At 41.0% G+C, this 19623-nt stretch overlaps 1 protein-coding gene across 1 annotated transcript; it reads right to left on the bottom strand.

Moving 5' to 3' along the window:
* Window positions 1-215: 215 nt before the first annotated feature.
* Window positions 216-13283, bottom strand: LOC308298840 (glutathione hydrolase 1 proenzyme-like; the record flags this gene model as incomplete). Its single annotated transcript, XM_080742524.1, has 12 exons — window positions 216-362; window positions 2048-2161; window positions 2810-2922; window positions 4578-4705; window positions 5314-5501; window positions 5638-5774; window positions 9297-9446; window positions 10150-10310; window positions 11693-11885; window positions 12133-12222; window positions 12485-12615; window positions 13117-13283. 12 exons carry the CDS (start codon window positions 13281-13283, stop codon window positions 216-218), a joined length of 1719 nt encoding a protein of 572 aa, XP_080598650.1.
* Between the last annotated feature and the right edge of the window lie 6340 nt (window positions 13284-19623).

The raw sequence follows: 19623 nt of genomic DNA, 5'->3' as shown, positions 1-19623 counted from the left end.
TTCACGGAATATGGATATATGGATATGGATATATAATTATATAATATAAAAAAGGAGAGGAAAAGAAAAACCGTTCTATCACTCAAAGATTTGGAGGACCCCCTTTAGTAACTCTGTGGACCCCCTAGGGGTCCCGGACCCCCTGTTGAAGACCCATGCTTTAAGTTAAAACGTTTGAGAACCACAGTAGATGAATAAATAATATGACACTGATCTCAGTACCCAGCAGCGTAAGCCCACTTCCTAGGGTCTGACCATGCGTGGAGTAGGTCACCATGGCGTACAATAGCTTGCACCACTGCTCCTGTAGACTTCAGCAGTTCTGTCTCATGGTTCTTCTCTGCTAAGCCTTCTAGAACTGCCTGTAAGTAAAACCATACATACATGCAAGTAAACACCAATTTAAAGAGCCCATGTACAACTTGTAAAATACTGTGTATTGTATTAAGCAGCAGTAAACTAAGCACATAGAAAGTATTCATCACATTAAAAATATATTGAAATAATAACAATATAAGGGCAAGCATAAGTGCAAGCATAAGTGCGCGCACGCACACACACACACACACACACACACACACACACACACACACACACACACACACACACACACACACACACACACACACACACACACACACACACACACACACACACACACATATATGTATAAGACACACACATATATATGTATAAGACACCTGAGGGCGAAAAGCAGAATTCGCACAGGACGGAATTCATTTGCAAGTGTGATTCCAGTTGCGGCTGGTTGTTTAAGTTGGACAAAATATGGATATGACTGACGTCTGACATCATAGATGTCTTATGTTATAGACCACATGAGACTCACACAATATGTCCATATATGGGTATTCCAAGCTATGGGCTTAATATGGATGACATCAGGGATCTCCATATATGGGCATACAAGGGACAAGGACGGAATGTGACGTCACAACAATGTGATGTCATAGGTTAGCTGTAGACATTGAGGCTCTAGTCTCGCGTGGCCAGACTGTTGACTCAGCGATTTGCAAATGCTCCCGCCATACAGTCTGGGGTAACGTTAGAAGAACGATGAGTACCTGGTTAAAGCGGAAGTGAAGCCCACTTCCGTTTCCGTCTCACATTTATCCGCGCACATTTATCCTAATATAAATAAAAATCATCAAAGCATACTTGGCTTGCTCCTTAGCAGAAATGACATTTTAAAATATATTTTCATGAACGGAAATGCCAGTTTCCATTACTCGCCGTTCAGGAGAGCAGTTCCAGACTCTATATAGCATTCGGAGATTGCGGAATAGTTGTCTGGCTATGCGAGACTACCCGGGCTCTGACAGGCGTTACTGACATAATGACTTTTGAGACGATTACTGTAAATTGAGATTGGGCACTCAATGTGTGTCAGGAGTGGACTCAGCACAGCAGTGGGGTATTTTGTATAGAGACAGTACAGTAGATTGTGTCAGGGTTCCCACGGTCATGAAATCCCTGGAAATATTTTGAAATTAGAAAAATATTTTTCCAGTACTGGAAAAGTTTTGGAATTGATCAAGGGTCTGGATCGAAGGTCCTGGAAAAATAGCTATGCATTGTCTTTTGTTATTGATTTTGTTAATGCCTCTGAAATGACAAATGAAACACTGGCCAAATTGTCAAATATTAGAGGCAGAAATTGTGAAAATAGCAGATCTACATGCTCACAACGCCTCGCATTGCGAGGCGTTGTGAGATCGGCTATTTTCACTGTGTTATACAAAATTCCTCTACTCTTAGTGCTCGTCAGGGTGCCCGGGTCCCCAGTTCAAATATGATTATTTCGTGGGTCACGGCCAGAAAAGGTTGAGAACCACTGCCATACACTACCTGTCTTTAGGCATATTGCACAGAGGTGTAAGCGACTCGTTATTGAGCTGAATTATTGTTATATAGTCCTGGAAATCGGGTTAAATATTCTGGAAAAAGTTTTGGAAAAGTTTTGGAAATGAATTGGTAAAGATGCATGTGTGGGAACCCGGTTGTGTGGTGTCGTCTATGAACCTACTTTGTCAAAGTCAGGCTCTCCTAGCGTGGTGTTGGGACTCAGCTGGTTGTGGATCCTTGGATCTGACACTGCCTTCTTCACGTCGTAGCCAAAGAACAGGGCATTTAGAATCACCTGCAGCACAACACAACAGTTCAGCTGAGGATGATCTGTAGGCAAACTCAGTGAAACTATGTACAGCAGGGATGGGCAACTTTGATGATGGCGAGGGCCACTATATTTCACCTTCACTCCAGAGGGCCACATTGCATATTGCTATGTCCTACTTTGTCATTCTAGTAGTATCTCATACAAAAGAAGCAAAAAATAGCAGATCTACAAGCTCAAAACGCATCGCGCTGCGATGCGTTTTGAGCTTGTAGATCGGCTATTTTTTGCTCCTTTTGAATTGGAATCCTGAATAATGTTTTGTTATTTTTTAATTGGAATCCTGAAATGTAGCATTTTGATTTACACATTTAATTATATACTCATGTTAACTTGATGAACTTGAATACAAATACATTGAACATAAAAAAATACATTTTAATACTACTATACTAGTCATTAAGCTACTAATATAGACTGAATTAAAGCAGGTCATGTTTGGAATTGTAACAGCTGAAATCAATAATATATCAGTATTCCGGTATTAACCTGCGGGCCGCATTAAGTGAAGGTGGGGGCCGCATGTGGCCCCCGGGCCGCCAGTTGTCCATGTATGATGTACGGTAACTGTGAGTGTATCGATCTATCAACTCATTGAACAGCTTGTTTATTCACCTGAATAACAGAGGTGGTAATCTTTGTCCCCCCTGAGCCTCCCACCACCATCTTAACTTTATTATCTTGGTCAAAGAGGATGGTTGGACACATGGAAGACATGGGTCTCTTTCCTGGGAAAGGCAAAAAGGAATTCAGTCACACATTTTACATTTGCCCTAAAACACAGAATCAAACTGTAGATTATATGAATGTGTGACATTATATGTCAATGTCCTCAGAATTACTTTAGGTAAAATAATTCAGACAATCATTATTCTTTCTATTTCATAGTTATATACTCTGTCGACATATTGTGAGCTTATAGACCTTGTATTTTCTGCATACGACAGCATCATATAATGAAGTATAAATCAGCCTTTAACTACCTGAGTACTGTACAATACTGTATGTGCCAGCAAGCATAGTTTTGTCTGCCTCCAAGTCTGTTCCCGTGTCTGAACTTGACATACCCGTAGTTACCTCTCAAAATCTGAGTTCTGCCTGAACTCTACACCTTTATATAGAGTTTTCCTGTACAGCATACTTTATGCTGCATTATTGTTGAACAGAAATGTGGACTGGCCATGCCTGATAAATCAACAGGACATGACGGTCAGATTAATGGATGCCTGATGAATGCTGGAGATCCGAGCAAAATGTGTTAAAAATAATTGATATCATGTATAAGACCCAGAGTTCTCAACGGGCCTGAAAATGAAGGCCGGTCCTAACTGGGCCGGCCCGGCCCGACTAATTAGACCATTCCCATGTTTTTTTGTGTTGATGTCACAACATCAAAATGTGTGATTGAAAACAACTGATTCTAATTTCCCCATCAAATTAAATGCTAATGCTATTGGTTCACATACTATGCTTTTGCCACTCACAAAAAAAACCCACTTAGATAAATAACAAAGTACAGTGTAATATTATTTGTTTAATCAGATTCTTTAACTTTTTCAACTACTTATCTTTAACTCATTTCAGGACTTCCCTAAAATCTGATTATGTTTTAATATGCATGCAGAAATATAGAACATTCTCAGAATGTACCCTTTAAGGGTACAAACCTTCAAGCAGAACTGTATACATCTATCTGGAAAACGACCTGTATGACAAGTTCATGATATCCAAGTAAACAATCCATCACATTATGCCACTTACTTGGGCTATTAACAAAGCAGGACGTTGAGGGAAAAACAACAGAACAGATTTGGGAAGACAGTATAGTTCATTTCTAAATTGCTGCATTTTTCAAATTGCCAGATTGGTAAAATATAGCCTACAGTAAATCCCAAATGTCCCAGATACTGTATCACCAAAGCCTTGCCACTTTGAGACACATATTTTGAAGATGTCAGGCATTAAATCATTTCTGAAAGCCTTTGAATCTTCCTTGCATGTGTGGGAAACACTTGATCCTAATCCTATCACAGCCATTTTTGGTGTGCTAAAGTCAGAGGCACCTCTTTTGGCCTGCAGTCGTATTCTTCTCATCTGGAAAACAATAAAGCCTCCTTCACTTAAACAATGGGTCAGAGATGATGGCCACCTTTAAGCTAGCACAAGCTCACAACACATCGCAATGTTGTGAGCTTATAGATAACCAATTTTCCTGAATGTTATCGTAGAATGGAGACCCTACTCTGTTGACAGGATGGCTGGATAGTTGTGGAGAATAAAAGGTCTAGACTTCAAGTAAACAAATAATTAATTGCTGAATTAACAAGATGGCATCTAATAATATGGTGGCATCCATGGGTGTACACTTTCAGATGTTTCAAACCTGGTTTGATGAAGTTATTTGGTGAGGGGGGCACTCCAAAGCCATTGGTGATGAAAGGAGAGCTGAAGTCATCCATCTCATTATTGAGGATAATCCCTGTAGATCTGGACATTACTTTGGAGCCCAAACTATAAAATAAAAAAATACAGCTATTGTTAATGTACATTATGAGGGATATTATTACAACGTCCATTTAAATCTACAATCCATAACTTTTATGTCTGCTGTAATTGCATAATGTCCCGCAATAAAGACGGTGGTGCTTGTAGTGTCCAATTCGGTGTGCTGGGAGTGCTAGATAGTAACATGGATTGTAGCTTTAACTGTGAAAATGTAAACACAGCCCTGTAAGACTCTTCACTACAGTGAACACTTACATTGTACCCCTTGGATCCCTCTGAAAAAAACGTATCTTAAATTTCAAGCAATTTGATTTTCAAGTAAAAAATGTGACGCGTACCGGTAGTGTCCCTTTTTTATGATTCAGTTGTTTTTGTCAAACTATTTTTGTTATTGTACTGTACTCTTGACAAGTTGAAATCGTGCTACAAACTATAAATTTGACCTTATGTCCTAATAAAAACAACAATAACCAATTAGCCTCAGCCACCTCATGGCCTCCCCAAGTAACCAGAAATCTTGTGAAACAAATGTCGCCAACCAATCATCAAGGACGATGATACACAAAAGAAGAAGTAGAAGCCAATTAGCCAAGTGTTTATTGCCAATGTCATACTAGTGGTTGATGGTGCTGGTGGCTGCCACAGCACTGCCGTCCTCTGCTACAACTGAAAGATGTGCAGTCCCATGGTTTTCAGGCATGTAGAACTCTGGCTCATAATAGTTCATGTGATGGGTGGTGTCGTCTGTAATCTTTTCACGGAGATGATTGGCATAGGAAACGGAGGTCATATTCTGGATGAGCTGTGGAGAAGAAACAAGCACACACAGAACCCAGTTTTATATTCAGAGCAGTCTAATTGTACAGTATTTACAGGCTGAGGCTGACATATTTGTGTTGAAATATTAATCAACCATTCAGTGCTGACTGGAAACAGACCTCTGCGATGTTGAGGAAATTCCGATCTCCGAGTAAGGTCCTCTTTGCATAACCAAAACGGAAGGCCTCAACAATACGATGGTATGTTAACACCTTTTTCTCAAGGGTTGACATACTGTCTGAGGTAAAGTTGTACCCTGTGAAATACAATGGCACCATTAGTGATAGCAAATTATTTTAATCGTGTTCCTTTTTGTGTGCTTTTTTTAATCACGTTCCCTTTATCTGCTTCAACCACTTACGTAAACCCTGTACTTGGTTGTACTTGGAGTCCCTCGGGGCTCTGTAACAATGTCATTTCTGTTTGCTGAAAGTAGGACATTGTGAGGTTGCAGATCTGCTAAGGTTCTGCAAAGGTTCTCTCCAGAATATGGATGCTGGGTTTTAAGTGGTTTAATACAGTTTAATTCAGCTGGGCTTTTACTTTCTCAGGTGGCCGAAACATTACATATAATATCTCCACTTACAAACATACTGATAGTCTGGTGAATTCTTAAAACAAAGTTGTGGCTAAACCTGAGATAAAAAATAAAAAGTAATTGCAGAACTAAGTAAAAGTCTTTAGGGCAGCCTTTCATATTGGGGAACAGATATGATTGGTTTCCAAAGCAATAGACCCGGCGGCCATGTTGGCATTTTGCATTGAAAAAACGGGGTGGCATTTCATTAACTTAAAATGGCCGGCGTGTGAATATGGTCAATAGCCCCACTCCCCGCCAGTTGTTCTAGCAACTACGTTGCCCCCAGATGTATCGGTATAGGCAGAGAACTCTGATCGTCTGGCTGTACGTGATACTACAGATAAGATTGACAATGGCTCAGCACATTCCTGCCATTTTATTTTGCACTCCCAGACCACAGTGATTTGCCTGAACCAACAGCAGTCACAAAAAGGAAGAAGGTGGTGGAGGGCACTGTTCGATTTGTAAAAGAAAATACATTATAATATTTTCTTATGCACTTAGCCATAATATACTTTGTTGTACAACAAATACCCAAAGATATGCAATGTAAAAAAGAAAAATGGAAAAGTTATGGACAAATTTACCTTCAATATCTTTAAATTTCTCTTAATACAATTGTGATTATTTTTATCAAATATAGATATCAAACATCTACATTTCCCAAAAGGAAAAGCATGTATTTAATATTTAATTCAGCCTAACCAGACGCAGAGGCAAAACATATTCTCTTATAGAAGGATATCAAAAACAGAAGCATCAGTAGATCAAACCCTGGTGGAGGGAACAAAGAGTGTGTTTCTTATGAGTTTTTCAGCTGTCAGAAAGAAACTGAAGAGTTCAAAAGGGAGGCACGCACATCCCAAACAAAGTAGTACCAGGTGCTGGATGTCCGCACACTGGTTAGTAGCTCCCAGGAGTAGTTCTTTATTTATAAAAAACATGACGACACTTCGACCCCCTTCGGGGTCTTCATCAGGTCTAAAAAATCCTCTCCTTTCTAGAAAGAAACTGAAGTCACAGAGACTGCACCTGTAAGAAAGCCCCTGACGTGTGTATGATACCACCACCGCTCTACTGTGTCCAATTAGAGGTAAATTGGTCAGATTAGTCTTTGTGTGTTTGACAGAGGGGGCACAGTGAGTGGGTCTCCCGTCAGAGAGAGGGAACGTTGAGGGACATTAATTACTTTAGGTTAGGTTTCTTATCTAATCCTCTGAGAAACACACTGTCACTGTACTGGAGCAAGTACCGTATGTGCTGATGGATGGACAAAATGTCTTGTTTCCCAGGATTCTTTACCAATGCAGTTTAAGTACATGACAGGAATTGGAGCAGAATCTGTTGCCATGACAGACTATATAAAATGAAATGCAACATATGGAGTCTAAATGAATGAAAACAATATTACATGCTCATGTACTGTATTGTATAAAATACCATCTGTCATCCTCTTAAATTGATTGATTACGCAATAGTCTTGGAACGAAATCAATAACAGCAAAACATAGAGCCTATGAACCACATGGCCTCCCTGTCAGTCTTTGACTATCGATAGTACAGTAGATAGCAAGTCAGATGCACTGATCTAACTGCTACAGTATATGCATTAATTAGTGATGGTGTATGCCTCCTTTGGCCAAATGGAAAGAGATCTGTATACAGTACATACAGTATATCACATGCTGTATATAAGAACAAAAGTGTTTCACAAGAACAATGTTGTGTAAGAAATGTAACCCCATAAAAATATGTTAAATTACGACCCAATTTTCAAGCTCTTCTTGAAGTTTCACTTTTACTTCACCAGGAAGTTGAGATTTCATATCAGAAGGGGGCTTCTGTTAAGTCATGATGTCTCCTTAGAATAGACATGGGAGTCACCAGCCACTTCTTTTGACCTGCGAGTGAGCAGCCTCACCAGGAGGGCGTGTAGTAACACACACAGAGGAACGCTATCCCTCAGTTGAACAGACAGAGGTTGTGGGTTCTAATCCACAGCGGCGGCGAGTGTCTATACTACACAAACACAATTTGCCCGTGTTTGTGGGAGGGAAGCCGGGCGGGGAGGGTGTCTCTGCACATTTTCAAACGGGCTGGGGCAGCAAAAGCAGGGAGAGTGAGGAGTAGAACGAAGGGTCGACGTCCTCGCGGTGGAGGCTCCTCATTGGCAGTTGAGTCAGTATAGGATACCAAATTAAGGGGACCCAAAGTTGGACAGGAGCTCTGGAACACAGATACCTAAAACACCCGTACTCACCTGACGATGGTTTAGTGATGAAAAGTGATGACTCATCACTTTTCATCACTAATCACAGTTTTCTGGGCGTTTTCTGGGTCCATTTGTGGCCCAAGAAATGTTTTTTATGCCAAACAAATGCTTGCAATGGAATCAGCATCATGACAAACCCCTAGTTAGACCCCTCACACTACTTAAATACCCAGAGAAAAAAAAAATCTGGGTATTTTCCTCCTCTATAGAAAGTCGAAGGGACCCAACTTCATTTGGCCGCTGTGGCGACCCCGAAGGTCGTCGGCTCGGGCGCCCTAGCTAAATCATTAGAGCAAGCCCTGGGCTACATCTGTGCAATATTTGGCGCTTTTAGACTGATTTGCACGAAAGTAAGGCCCCTTAAGGCCCTGCACTCAGTATGCAAAGAAATAGAAATAGCAATTTGTTTAGCAGACTATGGCGGCTCGTGTGGGACAACCAAGGCATGGATGTGTGTACAATGACAACTAATAACAGTTTCATGAAGATTTTTTTCTTTTTTAATAATAATAAGCTTTTGACCTTAACAAATTGCTTAAGTAGCAATAGGTTCATGGGCTCCACTCAATTAATGCATTTCTGGTCTACGTAACACTGATAAGAAGAAAGAAAGAAGAAAATTAGCCAATGAAACCAGCGCTCCCCAAAACAACAGGTTTGGGGATTGGTGGGAATTGATTACATGATACAGTCACCTGTGCATTCATTTAGTCTCAATGTTTGTAAACAAGAAACGGGTCTATGCTATGAGGGCTGCTGGGGTCTGCTGGGGAAACTGGACGACAGGGGCATTTCTACCTAATATAGGCCTACCCCATGGACAGTCATTTGGGATCAATATAAGTAGGAAAATGAGCCTATAAATTATTTAGTGCAGAGTTGTCGTTTAATTCCACACTGTGAGAGTAATTGTCTCCAAGCCTTACCCGCCAGGATGTGCATGATCAGGGAAAGCACTGGACCACTAGCTGGGGCATTGGGGGCAGCGATGGTGTACTCTCCCACTTTCACCCTTAAGGGGGTTTCATCCAAGACAGGTCTGTAATCCCTCAGATCTTCCACCGTGATAATACCACCTGGAAAACACAGTGACAAAGACGAAAAGGCTGTTACAGACTATTTAAGCAAATATAAACACACACACACACACACACACACACACACACACACACACACACACACACACACACACACACACACACACACACACACACACTCACACATACATACAATTCTACTAGTTTGAAAGCCCACTCATCAGTTCAACAACCCTCAAGATATGCATTACTCTTGATAATTGTTATTTCATTACTGCACAGCTGTATTTGCCTGCTTGTCAAACTCATTAAAAATATAGGTTTCTTTCCCCATCTAACGAGGACTAATATTTGGTTGGTTAAATTATGTATAGCAAGAACTAAACTCTTAGTTTAGTTGACTAAACTAAGAGTTTAGTCAACTAAATGTACAGCTCAAAAATGTATTTTGTCGGTGACTTGATGCTGTCTTGATGGTGACACCCCACAAGCCCTAAAAACTAACTCCAACGTTTTGTCGGAAAGGTCCGGTTCAACTACAAAATGACGTCACTCAGAACTTCTGAAAAGCATTATCCCGAATTAGAGTTCGTAAAGCTGCACGTCGGAAAGTCAGAACTCTCCGACGAAAAGTTCGGTTTCGGAGAGAGTATGGACAGGCCTTTAGTCGACAAAATCAACACAGGTAAAAAAAAAAAGATTAATAGAAAACAATTAGTCAGCTTGAGAAGGAATACAGTACCTGATGCCTGAATATCCCTCACAAGGTCCTGGGCTACTTGTCCTGTGTAGAACACCTCAGGGCCCTCCTCAGCTATTCTGCTATAGGTCTCTGCCAGCGTTGTAAACTTGATGGTGTCATTTTCTCTTAAAACATCGCCATTTTCCCCACAAAACACCTCGCTGAAATAAGCAGAGCATGCCCAACGTGCTGTAAGATGCTCTGAATGTCCTTTCAGTAATGCTCAAATATATTGTAAGTCTAAACCCTAAGTCAATGAGTGCTTACATTGAGTTAAGTTACAGGGGTTGCAAGTGAGAAGTGACACGTAAGTAAAATAAGTGTTAAATATGATATGATATGATATAGTACTTTATTGTCAGTTCACACTGAAATTTGTCTTACGACACAGCAGTCATGTATTCAAAACATATATACAAACATTTGTAACACATCAACGCATACGTGACACGCTGAGTCGCGGTGCAGCCCCTGTACCAGCGCACCAAGATATAAAATAGCTCTCTGTTATTCTAATTGCACTCATTGCTATAGAGTTTGTTCAGAGACAGGGGTCTCCCCGCCTCTCCATCTCTTTAATAAACAGAAAATTCACTTTCAGGTCAGGATACCAATTTGGTCCAGTCCGGAGAGAGAACTGAACAGAAACCCGTCTACCAGTGACATACATCATTGAAGGGGAATCCAAGTTAATATAAACTGCAGGCTTTCTATTCCTGAAAAGTAGCAATGTTATAATGGAAGCTATTGCTCTCATGATTATAAAAATATACCGGTAAATATATTGTTTAAATGTCACTGATTATGATGATGTCACTGGTAGACGAGTTTCTGAACTGCCCACCGCTCTCCTATAAGAGACACAGAGTATGTAACATTAGTGACGACCTTTAAGCTGATAAATTATCTTTGTGGGGTTATCTCTCAATAGGCTATATGCACAGTAGCCATATTGGAGAGAAATTGCGTGTCTTCTCACTTCCTTCAAAGGTGTTGCCAATGATACTAATGAAGGCTCTGTTCCATTTCATGTAGCACAGTCAGTGGTTCTCGAACCTTTTATTTCAAGGATCCCCATAACTCTGAGAGTGTACAAATGGAACCAAATGGACCTTTACGGGTCCATTTGGTTCCATTTGTACACTCTCAGAGTTACACACCTTTTAAGGGGTCATTTGGAACACCCAAGGAACCATGAGGGTCACTGGACCCCACTTTGAGACCCATTGGTGTAGCAGAGTGTTTCCAGTGAGCCAAAATGCACAATTTCAGCACCCTGACTATTTGTAAACAGTAAACAGCCTTCATTAGTATTATAACACCTGTGAATGAAGTGAGAAGAGACCCAAGTTCTCTCCAAAATGACTAGTGTGCATATAGCCTATTCTCTCTCTCGGTCTAAAAATGTATTTTCTGTCTACTGGAGAGATAGGGAGACTACTGTCTGTCACTGAATAAAGATGACTCAGAATAACACAAAAACATATTTTTTTTAAAGAAAAACAATATAAATGAGACCCCAATTAATAAGAATGCTACTAACCATAAAGCTGTATCGTTGATGATGGTTTTCCTGTGACTGGATATAGCAGTGGCCAGTGCCCGGCCTAAAGGAAAGCCCTCTCTTGCAAGTTTGATGCTTGGCTGGAACAATTCTTTCCATGGCAGTTTGCCATGACGCTTGTGTGCCATCTCATAACCTCGAATCTCCCCTGGTACAGCTATGGACAAGGGTCCTACCAAATACAGAGGATGATAAAGCGAAGGAAACGTCCTTCCTTTTCTTGGAAGATAATGTAGCCTACCAGTGCTTGGTCCAAGATATTCTTTTTATCTTTACTGACTCTTAGTAGATAATATGCAGCACTTATCTTTGTTTTATGAGCTGTAAGTGACTATATCAGCACAAGGTTAGATCCTAAATGTATCACAACAACTTTCGCCAAAGTGTTTCCGTGAGTTATGTAAGTGGTTATATATTACCTTTCTGGGATAATTCGGTGCTGTTCCCAAACATGTCTTTTGTTGCATTTTGCGGTGCTGTCTCCCTAGCATCAATGGTTTCTACCTTTCCTGGGAAGAAGGCAAAGGCATCCTTAAGCTTCAGACAGTAACAAACTGTCACAGTATATTATTCCTGTGTGTTTATGCACTTCATAAAGCCACAAATGGATTAGTGCTGTTAGTAGAAATGAAAATGAGGCAGAAAGATACACAGCAAAAGTGTAGTTACCGTAGTTTACTCTGAGAGTGTAAAACTACATTTGTACTTTCTCAAGAGTTGAATTAACAATCAATGATTAAACTGTGTAGATGGGTTTATTGAGAGTTGTACCGGTTTTTGCGTCGTAGATTGTGAAGAAGAGCCCCCCTCCGATGCCCATGCTGTGAGCATTCATGAGCCCAACACACAGTAATGCAGCTATAGAGGCATCGACTGCAGATCCTCCTTTTTGCAGGGTTTCGCTGATGTTTTTTTTATTGACATGTATACACAAGGAGAGAGAGAGGGGAGGGGGGGCAATTTGAATTTAGCATCTCTGATCCAATGTTCAATCAGAACTTGACAGGCCTACACGATGCTGATAGTGTCCTAGTGAGCTATAAAAGCTAAATGATTAATGATTCATTAATGGTATTCGTATATGAACTTTGTGCCGAAGCAGTATTACTGTAGTCTTGGATATCCCTTGGATATCCCTTGCATCTCTAAATTTGAATGTATTTGTGTGTGTGTGTGTGTGTGTGTGTGTGTGTGTGTGTGTGTGTGTGTGTGTGTGTGTGTGTGTGTGTGCGTGCGTGCGTGCGTGCGTGCGTGCGTGTGTGTGTGTATTTCCATTCAAACAGATTTGGTTATGTACACATGTTAGTGTGAGGTGGATGGACTTCTGTATGTCTATGATGGAGGTTATACCAGCCTGTACAGTAGTATGTAGTTATGTAATGATTGATGAATCACTTACTAACCTGCCAATCTCTGAGCACCGCCCTGCGTCTGCTGCCACAGCTGCCCTAGGGTAGGAGTGTTCAATTGAAGGTTTCCTCTTCCCTACGCCATAGAAGACGCCCACAAATGTGCTGACTGCTGCCACCAGCAGCACCACTAATGCCAGGACCACAGTCTTATTGAACATGTCTCTGGGTAAAGAAACATCTGAGAATATTATGTAATTCATATCACACCCACTTCACATTTTGTTTTTAACCTGTAAGTGCGCGCACACACACGCACGCGCGCGCACGCGCACGCACGCACGCACGCACGCACGCACGCACACACACACACACACTGTATCAAAATTGTCAATACAATTACTATTACAAATGCAATCTCCCACATGTTGCAATAATGAGCAAGGTCATTGAGGGCCTTGTAGGTTGTTAGCAATACTATTCAATATTGTGACAATCAAAATATGATTGCACCTGAGTGACATCATATACTGTACATATAAATCAGGAATTTAATCCAAACGGTCTTGATGATTAGCAGAGCACAATGAAACACAGCCGGGTTTAACGTGGAAGGAGACCGCAGGATTTGTTTGGCCATGCAGCCATGATGAAGCAGGTTTATGAAACCTTTCCCCTGTTTCATGGATCATGGATTCAAGTTTGTGGCCATCTCAACTGATCACCAATACACTAAACTGGAGGAAAGCCAAGACGGCACTTAACATTTAGGTGTAAGTGTCTTGCTCAGGGACACGTTTACACATTGCGGGCTGGGCCTGCAGTCGAACCTGGGACATCGGGCTCTAACCATTCAGCCATGGCTGCCCCATCAGACCACCCCGTCGAATGTGGGTACAAGCAATGTCGTGAGAAACATGTATTTTCCCACATAATTATGTACTATGACTACAGTATACCCGATGCCTTGTTCTTATGTTATTTATATGTGTAAAATTATTGTAATGAGGGTCTCCCTCAATGATCTGATGATGCAGTGGGTCGATTCAGGTGTGACAATAATGTGTACATTTCGAATTCGAATTGAATTGTAGGTCATCATGTCCAGTAGATGTAGGTGCATAAATGGTGCTAATACAGTTCATCCTCAATTGTACGTTCATTGTATGCTGTGATAGAAACTATTCAGTGATGACACTTCCTATGCTCCCTTTGTTGACAAGGCAGTCAAATGTATAATCATTATGTTTTCTGTTTCCTGTCCTTGTTCTGTTAGTGCAGGTTGCCTATTGCTACACTATGGACAAAGTTTCATTGCAATGCCAGTGATTATATAATGTCAGCCTTTATGCTATCCACCCACCTTTGTCCCAAAAATGGTCCCATACAGAAATATGTCAAAAGTGATTAATTCCCCAATAGAAGCATTGAAGTGGGACACTGTGGCTGGAGTATACTGAAAGTATATTCTGTGTCCTAAAATGAACTATGGGTACTTTGGCTACCAGTGTGTGCGGCCACCTTCTTGTCTCTTGAAGACCACTATTTGGAGTAGAGAGAACATACAGTATGGCACTCTATTCTGGAAACAACACATTATGTAACCACTTTCAACCTGGTGTCAACCTATTTTGGGCATGGCATAACAGGCAAAAAAGTTAAATTATTTTCAAATGTATTTTGGGGTATTTTTGTTCCTATGTATCCTATATAATGCATTACTCACATGCATTATAATCTGCTTAAAATATTCATAGTTCTTTGTATCAATAATCTTAACACATTATAAGTATTGTCATGACAGTATATAAGGTCAGATATAACTGCATTGTAATCTGATAATAACACTATGATTACAGTTGCAAGCACCCATCAGACTTTTTCCAAGTTATTTTTAGGCATTTTCAAGCCTTTATTTGATAGTGACAGTGGAACATTAAATATGGGGATATGTGATGTGATCTTGACCAACCAAATGACCATTTAATGACATGCCAAAGTGTGTAGATTGAAATACAATCAAGTACATAGCATACTGTAAGTGCAACATGAATGATCAAAAACACGATCCTGTTTTGCTTTCACAACAGATCATTCTTCTGCCAAATCAGAGACTAGCAAGAACAAACAACCTGCCCAACTCAATTGTAGCCAAACAATTTGGACCACACTACTTTTTTTTTCTTTTGCATTTTGCATTTTGTAGTACAGTTAGTAGGCTTACAGTATGATTACATGTTTTCTGGTTCTTGACATAATGGCTGCTCATGCACATAAACGGTAAAATGTTAATTTGGACCCACAAAGATAGGTAGCCTACACATCTGAAAATCTGTTTTCTGTCAGTATGTCCCCCTTGCATAAATAAATAAAGGATTAATTCAGGAGCACCAACTTCTCACTGCATAATCATTATATTGTGATTTATTTATTTTATAGTATTGATGTAGAATATATAATATACTTTCTAAGATTTCAAATTTGATTTAGAAATCTCACTCTCAACTTGGCATGTATTGGGGGAAATTCTTCACAAAAAAATCTAAAACAAACAGTAGATCTACATTACAAGCTCCCAACGCATGGCATCTCAACGTGTTGGGTTGGATTGGCTATTTTTGCTCAACAAAATATAAAACAGGGCTTAACCATCCAATTCACATAAACATGCATCTGTTGAAAGGCCCCGCTTGCATCAACCTCACTGCAGAGCTGAAGCTTCTCTATGGATTACACAAGCAATGTGATGCAGCAGCTACATCCCTCTGTAGAGCCATGCTGCCTGCGGCCAACATAATTAAACCAGCAACACAAAAGCCTGGATTCTTTGCTTGGATTCTTTGCTCAATAATATAACACCTTTTCCCATTTCCAATACTGCGATACAGTTTGCCATATCCTACTAAAGAAAAGCCTCATTCGGTCAACATAATTCCATTGCTGCAGCATTTGCAATTGGTTGGCCATTGCATTCTCCAACTAATCACATTCAATTGTTCGCCATGCTCAAGTCTGAAGGCACAGATGTTAAGTAGCGTTGGAACAGAAGAGCTTAAATCCCTCTTACCTTGATGTCTCTCCGGGCCTCTGCAGCAGACTGCTGGCTGTGTGTACTTTTTCCACCGTCCTACAATCATGCACGCAGCCTACACAGGCAATAAGCCTGCTGAGGCTTTCAATGTGTAACTATGTAACTATCCCAGGGCCATTAAACTTTAACCTAACCCTCCATAAAGCACCTCAGTGGTGTTATTGTGGAACAGATGTATAGTAAGTAACACTTGAGGACATTCAAGTCATCACTTTCATAGGTGAAATTACTGCTCATCGGTAGGCCTATCGTCACATAACCACCGAAAAAGCAATTTCATGACCCTGACATGTGGGAGAAATAACAATCCACGCAGGTGAAGGATCTGTTCAAAGATAAATGATTATTTAACTCACAGTGACAGACAATACATGGCAAAGATTAACTATACATAGCCCAGTAGTTTAGATAGTTTAAACGCAGATCACCTTTGATTGATTGCTTAACATTTTATCGACAAAAATGTATATACCTGAACATATATTTGTACATACTGTATTTGTCAAAAGGATAAAACACTAAAAAGCTTGTGACAGGATTTTTTTGTTTTTTAAACATGAGAGAAGATTTTCATCCAAAAGTTTCAAGGCAAAAGTTGATAGTGAAAACATAAAATTCAAAGAATGGAAAATGTATTAATGTAGCAACGTTTCGGTCACCAGACCTTTCTCAAGCAGATCGGTACACAGTATCTCTATAGCCAGAGCTTGAGAAAGGTCTGGTGACCGAAACGTTGCTACATTAATAAATTCTCTGAAACGGACACGCGGCAGTGTGCGGGTCAGTCTGTCTTTTAGTCAGATCTCCTCCTCCTAATGTTTTGTTACCCACGCACCTGCTAAGAGAGGAACTGGGTGTGCGTAAGCCTTCCCTTCAAAGAATGGAAAATAAAACCAGTCTTTATATTGTACGCATGTGCTGTACAGGAGAGCAATGTGTTCCAGTGAGGCCTTTTGTGCAGCAACAGCAAGATTATAACAATAAGACTTAGGCTACTAAATTATATATGGTAGAATTGTGAGATCATGTGTTTGTGAGCATAGTTGCCTTGCCTAATAAACATTTATGCCTTGCTGATTTCAGCTGTCACACCTGGCCTGATTCTAAAATAACGAAACTCCAAGTTGGTTGTGATGACACAGCTGCATTGATCTGATTCAGGGGTTTGCAAACTTTTTGACGTGAAGTTCCATGTTTTTATTGTCTTGATAGTCAGTGTGCCATATCAACATTCAGTTAAATGATGACATCAAAATAAAATATCAGATTTGGATTGTGAAAACATTTCATCTCTCTCACACTTCCTGCCAGTGGCAGTGTGCCAGTGATTACCCTCCCCTGTGCCAATGTTGGCACTTGGCACGTGTGCCTAAGGTAGGTTGCCTATACCCGCTATACCCGGCTTCCAGCCCCTGGCCTGCACTATGGTGGCCACCTTTGAATGGCTGGAGGCTATGGTCATGCCCACTATAGCAAGGATCTTCAACGTTTTCAGGCCAAGGACCCCTTAGTTGAGAGAGAGATGAAGCAGGGACCCCCACAACCTGTGCATAGATTCCATATAGTTTCACTGTTTGACAGCTCAATCATCAGTGTATTTTGGATTCATGTCAATTTGTGTTTTCAGATATTTAACCACTTGAACCGTCAATACTTGACCTTTCACTCTGTACTTAGTCTGCTCTTTTTCCCCTCTACACCAAAGCTCTTTGCCGAAAATAGCCGATCTACAACGCCTCACAGCGCGAGGCATTGTGAGCTTGTAGATCTGCTATTTTTGGCTAAAGTTCTCAGAATATGGACACCAGGGTTCAAGTGGTTAATATAAAAAAGTCAAAGATTTGAAGGACCCCCTGTAGTAACTCTGAGGACCCCCTAGGGGTCCCGGACCCCCTGTTGAAGACCCCTGTTTTAGCCTGTGACCTGAAGTAACCTCACATCACCAGGCTTTCTCGGGGGAATGCCTGGTGTTAACAAACGGCATAGCTCAGGGGTAGAGAAACCGTTATTAGAGCACAAAGGGTTCCCGAAGGGTTCCCAGTTCGAATCCGGGCTCCCCCTGAGTTAATGTCGAAGGGCCCTTGGGCAAGACTCTGAACCCCACATTGCTCCCGGTGAGCTGGTTGGTGCCTTGCATGGTTTCCTCCGCCACCGGTGTATGAATGTGTGCGTGAATGGGTGAATGTAATGCATAATCTCTGTAAAGCGCTTTGGATAAAAGCGCTATATAAATGCACCATTTACCATTTACAACGGGCGGTTTGATCCGTTCTAGGCAGAAACCACAAGCAGAAGAAGCCGTGTCACTTTGTTTTGGTTCCCCCGTTTGTTTCCCCAATCCCTATTAAAATGCTCGAGTAGCCTATAGTGTTGTACTCTTGCCAGTCGCTACGAGTTGGACTAAATGATGGATATACCAAACTACTCCGCATCAAGGGGTTTATTAGGTAGGCCCTAAAAGTATGTCCTTGAGCGCAGGGGAATTATTTTGGGTTAAAACTGAATCCGGTTTGATCTTTCCGGCCAAATTGTAGTCCTTTGAGTACTACAACATGACAGAGTGGTTTCCGCTCCCGACCGGATCAAACCCCGAAAAGTGAAGGGATCCCAGACTAACCTGAAAGAGAAATTAGACGTTTGCCGGGGACTCAAACTAGTGAAAATCGCAGATCTACAAGCTCACAACGCGGCACGAAGAGCGTTGTGAGCTTGTAGATTGGCTATTTTCACTACTTCTTCATAATTATTATATTAGATGTAGGCCTATTTGTTTGTTTGAAAATGTATACAATTCTTCCATTTGTTTTATTTCTAAAAATAAAAAAATATATTTCAAAAGCTTTTCTATTGGCAATACTGGCCAATCACAACACGTCCTTGCACAAGCTCCTCCCCGTCCTACATGCCTTTGTGGCCTCAGCTGGTGTCTAGGGGGAGGGTGCAGTTGACTGGTCACTGGAGATTCAAGATTAACTTTAAAGATTGTAGATTAACTTAATTGACCCATTGGCTTGGGCTCTTTCACCCATGCTGCAGCTGTAAATGGCACACACACACACGCACACACACACACACACACACACACACTCTCTCTCTCTCTCTCTCTCTCTCTCTCTCTCACACACACACACACACACACACACACACACACACACACACACACACACACACACACGCAAATAGTCTATTGGTAAATACAATAATGTGATTTGTATTTATGATTTTAGGTACCCTGTTTCAGGGTTTGTGGCTGCATGTGTCAAGATAGTTTGTGGGTTTTCAGGTTTGCTTGGGGAAAGTAGGCTTAGCCTATTATGGTGCAAGGCTGATTTTAACAGTCACACACCTGCTCCAAATCAAGCCAGAGCCCTAGAATGGAGAGTTGCGTCACTCCCGTTCACTTCATAGGGCCAGGTCTTCTACGCACACATCTATTGGCGTATAGTGACAAACGGCCAACCGGAAGTTTA

Source organism: Nannobrachium achirus (genome assembly GCF_963921795.1).
Source record: "Nannobrachium achirus genome assembly, chromosome: 15".
Lineage (NCBI taxonomy): Eukaryota > Metazoa > Chordata > Actinopteri > Myctophiformes > Myctophidae > Nannobrachium > Nannobrachium achirus.
Note: the sequence above shows the minus strand (reverse complement) of the source record. Positions and strands in the feature narration are given on the sequence as shown.